This window comes from Apis dorsata, unplaced genomic scaffold (assembly GCF_000469605.1).
Source record: "Apis dorsata unplaced genomic scaffold, Apis dorsata 1.3 scaffold_127, whole genome shotgun sequence".
Lineage (NCBI taxonomy): Eukaryota > Metazoa > Arthropoda > Insecta > Hymenoptera > Apidae > Apis > Apis dorsata.
This window is the reverse complement of record NW_006263420.1, coordinates 137925-144318: the sequence shown is the minus strand read 5'-3', so window position 1 is coordinate 144318 and position 6394 is coordinate 137925. Positions and strand designations below refer to the sequence as shown.

The window sequence follows — 6394 nt, the reverse complement described above, 5'->3', positions numbered from 1 at the left end:
CCTGGTGGTCGTGTAGTCGATCACCAACGCTTTGTTCACGTTGTCGACGAGCCGCGTCGGGGTTTCCCTGGGACAGTCGATCATCGAGCAGGCGTTCGAGTCCCCCTTCGGCCCGGTCACCTCCTTCACGACCACGCTCAGGTCGGGCGAGAGCTGATAGAGCCTGTTCACCGCCCCCACGTACACCCGCCCCGTGTTCTTGTCCACCACCAAGTGGTTCATCCTCTTCACCTCCGGGTCGTGGAACCTTTGCACTATGTCCGCGGGTGTCGAGCGGACGGGGAGTCGGGGCGACAGCAGCACCAGGAACGAGAGGAGAAGGCGAAGCTGCTGTTGATGCGACACCGTCCATCCCATCCTCCTCGCTGACCCCTCGCTGCTACTCCTCCTCCCCGGGAAGACTACCATCTTTTGTCTATCCTATTTCTACTCTTCTACCTCCGACTACTTCGATCTCCCTCGCTGCGCCCGAGAATCCTCGACGAGCCTCGCCCACACCTGGACACAAACGAGAAATCGTAATTAATCGTATCCACTTTTCTCCATCCCCCTTTATTACGAAACGTATCGTACATCTCGTCAAGAGGAGATGGAGCTCTCGACATTCGCCAAATTTACATTTTTTCGCGTGGAAAATAAGGGCGAAACGCCTCGTCCTATTAACCCTTTGCACTCCTGTTTCGCTCGGTCGAACTCAGAGCGCGTTCGTCTCGTAAGATAATTATTCATAAGATAAGATTATAAGAGCTTAGGAACCTATTTACGAAGCGATATTCTAAAAAAAATAAACATAAATAAATATTTTCGCCGATATATCACCGCTGGAGTTACGGCATTAATTTAAGTGATGACCGAGAGTCATCGTTGAGCAAAGGATTAATTTCGGAGATTCTTTTGGAAATTTCTCTCCCGTTTACGCGCTTGAACTGTGTTTCCCAGACACGGAGGAAGCGTTCAGTTGGCCGAGTTTAAAACGATCGAGTCGTAAACGCGGATGGAAAACGCAGATGGCGGACGGATCGTGCAAAGTGTATAAAGACGTGTTTTAACGAGGGACGGCATTAAATCAAAGGCGTACTACCACCCATTTTCGCGGACGTTTAGCGTGACTATACGCCTGTTTTACATTAATCGCAAGTTAACGCCGGATCAACGACACCTGGGACACGGCACACCTCGCCGACGAGGAAATAATTATCTCCTCGTTCGAGCACGCGAATTCCGTTTACGAATCGCGTTTGTAAGTAATCGAAAAAATAAACCCAAGCTTAATTTCTGATGCAAAGGATCGAACGATCCATGGATTCGTCCATTTTGCGGCGATGGTAAGTATACACTTGGAGAGATATATTTAAGTGCCACGCGATAATTCCGTGTATTTGTTCTGGACAGTCGAAGTGGAGACTTATCGAACCGATCAGTTTATGCGTAAAGAGAGATTGGCTGTACTGAGGTTTATTCAAGGGAATCCAGACTCGATAATATTATCGTATCTACAACGATTTATTCGGTGTTGTATCTTTTATCTATCGCGATAACACGAAAATACGTATATTTATATACGATAATTATATCGCGGAAAAGTTGCTGGACAACTTTCTAAAAAGTCTTTCTAAGAAGTGAGGAAGAAAAGGACAAAGGGAGGTGAGAACGTTGAGCGTGCGAAATTGCGGAGAAAGAGGACGAAAATCGAAGGGGAGAGTCCCTGACAATTTATCGACTAGGGAAACGAGCCTCTGCCTTTGAATCCGGAACCCCAAACGCGCGCTCCCTCTTAACGAAATGAAACGCTTGACTTTGCGCAGGAAATACGTGAAGAAAAAGGGAGAGAGAGATAAGAAAAAGAGAGGAGGAGAGGAAAAATTTGTACGGCGAGGGAAAGGAAGAGCGGATGCGGAAGAAAAAGGTGTTCCTCGTGCTCGTTCCTTCTTATCGCGACGGAGGGTAACGTTCAATCGCAACAAAAACTTTCCTTATTTTCCGAACACCTATTCTTGGAAAGGGACCCTGTCGAGGCCTCCCTTCTGCAACGCGTCGATTCCACTTTATGGGTGGAACTGTACCGAAACTCAACCCTCCTTCCCTTTCACTCGCAATGTTTTCCTCGTAATTGTAATTGACGATGATTCGTGGGTTTCGATCGAGAAAGATAAGAAAATTTTGGAAATTCCCTTTTCGGGAAAAATGGATCGCGAGGACCATGATATCGAGATATGGACGATATTATTCGCCTTGGAGATAAAAAAATTATCGAGGGGTGAGTCATTGATTGGCGACGAATCTAATCGTTGTTACGTTGAAAAGTTGAATCGCATTCCACGAGTATGACGTTCCTATTATCGAAGCAAGAAGCATAACGATGTCTCGGTTTGGAAATACATCGGACTCGAATATAACACCTTTGCTCTAAAATTAACGCTAACGTGCCAATCGATACGGCAAATCGACATCGCGATACTGTAACCGAAGAACACGAGAAACTAGAATTTCCGTTCTTTCGAAAGTAGATCGATCTTTCGTTTCTTTGATCCCTCGAGATCCAAAACCGAATACAAAATTGGAGGTGAAAGTTTGGAGGCGAAAGTTGGACGTAACGTAAACGTATTCGCAGCGATGACAATAAAGTATTAAGTAACGCCGGATAAAATTAGGAATGACGATGTAGCAGTGACGAAGAGCAAACATCCCCACTCGATCTCGCCTTTACTTACGAATAATTCCTCGACGCGAGAAAGAGAAAGAAAAAAAAAATCTTCGCCTATATTTTTCGAATCTATATTTTTTGAAATGCGCAAAAATCCTCCTCTTCTCCCCCTCCTTCTCTATCCATCCAAACAAAACGACTTCGAAAGCGATTCCCCGTGGCGTGAGATTTAAACACGCCATAGGAACGCGGTAAACGATCCAACGAGCTCGCACGCAGTTTCTCTACCATTCTACCTCGCGCGTAACATCCTACACGGCGTCGCGTTTCGTCCTCTCGTACGTAGCTTTCGTACGTACGAGATGAAGGTAAAACGCTGTGTTGTTTCGAGCCTCGTACGTACGTAGAGAAGCACGCAACCCGATCGAGACGGGGGAATCGGTGGAAAGAGGATCGCGGCGGGTAACCGACAAGTAGATAAGCATCGGGAGATATTCAGGAACGCTTGATTCCACGTAGAAGGGGAGAGCTCGAGTCCGCGTACGAGTCGAGCAGGTATGCGTGCAACGAGCGCCGTGTGCTTTCCAGCTGCGCTCGTGCGCGCGCCACGAAGATCGAAGGGAAAGATGGTCGCGGTACGCGATGCTTCTCTTCTTTCCGCGCTATCTGATTCAACGCACGCGTGCCTTTCCCCGTGAATTGCCGCTTCTGCTGCGACACACGCACCTCGTATGTAGGTTAACGCTGTAATTAATAGGGATAAGCGAGATCGTCCCGTCGCCGAACCGTGGATCCCGACTTCGGCAAGGATCGGAAAATTTCGGCCGACATCGGAACGAGATATTCGTGAGCGACGCGAAGTGGGATGGAAACACTGGGTGGAGTCGCGAATGCGTTTGAATACTAACACGAAAATATTAATGCTACGTTTCGAGCGAGATCGCGATATTTCCGCGAGGTAGTGGGGGAAGTGTACCGAGAACCACCGATCTTGCCCGAATTTTTCCGACGCAACCCCGCGTATCTTTGGTAATTAACGATCGTTTTTATCGTTCGTTTTCTTTGCGATATTCCAACTCTTAGATGATGTAGCGATAGAAAGAACGCTGTATCTATCCACGTACCGCGGGGACCACCTCTCTGCCAGGGAAATTCAAACAAGCGTGAAACGACACTTTAATTAGCGTGTTTACCGGTAAAGAAAAGTTTCACGGATTAATCCGGAAATGAGAAATCTTAAATCTGGCTTCGTTCCAATGAGAGATGCAAAGATTCATTGTGATCTTTTATAATTTTTTATAACTCTTTATTTTAATCAATATAATTCGATCGTTATATCGAGATTGGTCGAGATTTCGATCCAGAAAGGAAGAAAAAAAACGTAGCGGAACGCGGACGATTTCGCAGCGAGCACGCAGGTCGATTCGTATTACGCGAAGTAATTTCTGTGCGAAAGCCTCGGGGGCAAAATGGTCGGGCGTTAATTTTAATTACAAAGTACGCGCTTTAATATGCACGTTTATTTTAATGGAAAACCGACGGATGCTTCCGTGCGATAGCGCAGCACCGATAGAGCACTTCCCTACGCGGCGGCTCCCTATATCTCATCATTTCCACGGAAACACGCGAGATGCCGAGGGCTTTTGTACCCTTTTATTTACTTGGGCCGTTGTACGTATGTGCTTTTCGCCTCGTTTTACCAGTCGAGTGGGATGTTCCCCGATGGAAACATCGGTGACCCACTATCCACGGAATGCGCGCGAGAAACTTTTAAGAAGCTTTTCTCCTCCACCCTTTCAACGTTTCAAGAAGCTACGTGTATTATAGTCGGTCGGAGTTTTATAGTTGGATGTATATATATATATATAAAGAAGACGCGTGGAAAGATGCGGTAAAGTATCGAGAACCGGATAAAAATATCGGGTAATTGCGTATTTCTGTTGGATAGAAAGGACGTTGGATAGTTGGACGATATTGATTCGTGATGTTTAGCTTAGATTATACTATATACATATACGAGATTTCACGAGGATTAATCGAAATTTAAGATAATATTTCGGAAATGTAGAGAGATGAATCATCGGTTAAATGGGTCACACGGCGAGTCATAAAGTAAGAAAGTATCGAAAGAGAATCTTCGAGAGAGAAAGAAATACGAGGCAAAGGATTAAATTTAACGCGAAACGCGGTAAATAACGTCGATGTTGATCCCCCAAAGAATTCGAATCGTTCGAAATCGGATGTAGATGGAGTTGTGCGAGAGCTCGATTAAGGCCACGGTGGAGAGCGAGGGAAACTCGGTTCGTCGAACCTTCGTGAAATCAAGGTCGTCTCTCGAACAGATTCGAACCTGAAATCGGGCCAGAACGTTGGCTTTGATCCTTCGATTGCTCGTTAGAAGGGAATGGCGTCGACACAGATGTTGCCAGGTGAAACGCGATCGCGCCAATACCTTAAGAATTTTAAACAGAGATATCGAGAGAGAGAGAGAGAGAGAATAACAGAATGCAGCTCGATTCGAAGAATACAGTGGACGAGGAAAGGTGGAATTTAAATAGTTGGACGAGCAGGAGTAAATTACGAGGCCGGGAGTCACGTATGGGTTAAAGAAGCGACCCGTTACCGAAGCGAGAGAAGCTGCCTTAAGGGGGTAAACTGCTTTTCCAAGCCGCGATTCCCCGTAACAAATGCGATCATTTGGTAAACCTCGAGTCGGGACTTTTCACTGGAATGGAGAAAAAGAATGGAGTCGAGGAGGAAGCGTGGGTGGATAACGGGGAAGGGACCGAAAGGGGAATGCAGCGATTCTTTTAATGCAACTTCAACTGCTGTTACGTGCATTTATCGTATCGCTTTTTTCCAATCCTTTTCCTCTTTTTCTTTTTAATTAAGAGATTCGAAGGATCGAACTATAGAATTTAATTAAATCAAAACTAATATTAAAGACTCGAGCAGAAGATTGAAATATAAGACACGATTTATCGCTTTATTAATTAATTGAATGTAAGTTGATAAATGGGAAGAATGATAAATAAATAATATTGCGTGAATATATATATATATATATATATATATATAGGACGTAAATTATATCGATCATTTATATCCATCATCCATCAATACTATCTATTTCATCATAACTCGATAATTGTTTAAAAAATTAAGCTCGTGATAGTGATTCATCGGGAAAAATTCGTATAATAGAACAAGAAGAACCTGATTAAAAGCAGAATATGACTCACTCACGAAAGAAATTGTACGTGTAATACAATCAATACGATCTGTAGAAAAAAATTGCTTGATAAACTTTTCATTCTTTCAATGTCCCCCCGTTTCAACTCGAGATTCCTCGATTTCCCGATTGGACAAACAATGAGAACAAAATTACTCGATGACTAAGCGCTCGTCCTCGAGAATCGAGGAAGTAAAAAAAAAGGAAAAAAGGAAATCAACGAAAAAAACGTTTGTTAAAAAGATTCAGTAACAGATGTGCAACACGCAGCAACAACGTTATGGCCTCGGTGTCGGTTGTTAGAACGAATTTAAAACGCGAGGATATCCGAACGAGGAAAACTACCTTGCTCGAACGTGGGAAATATCTCGAGCTATAAACTTCTTCTTAAAGAAAACTTCCGCGTAACGAATGCGATCGTTCGCGACCAAGTTGGATCGATCTTAGCTGCGACCGAAAGAGAAAGAGAGAGAGAGAAGAGAGAGAAATAAAAGAAAAAAAAAATAAAAAGGAAACGA

General features: G+C 44.5%; 1 protein-coding gene across 1 annotated transcript in view; it reads right to left on the bottom strand.

The window, feature by feature from the left end:
- LOC102681071 (plexin-A4-like) overlaps positions 1–6394 on the bottom strand; it is a gene marked incomplete at its 3' end in the record, with an annotated part of 58703 nt that continues 52309 nt past the window's right edge. The window contains exon 3 of the mRNA XM_006612851.2: positions 1–498. Coding sequence (XP_006612914.1) covers positions 1–408 — 408 coding nt within the window. The remainder of the gene's footprint in view (positions 499–6394) is intronic.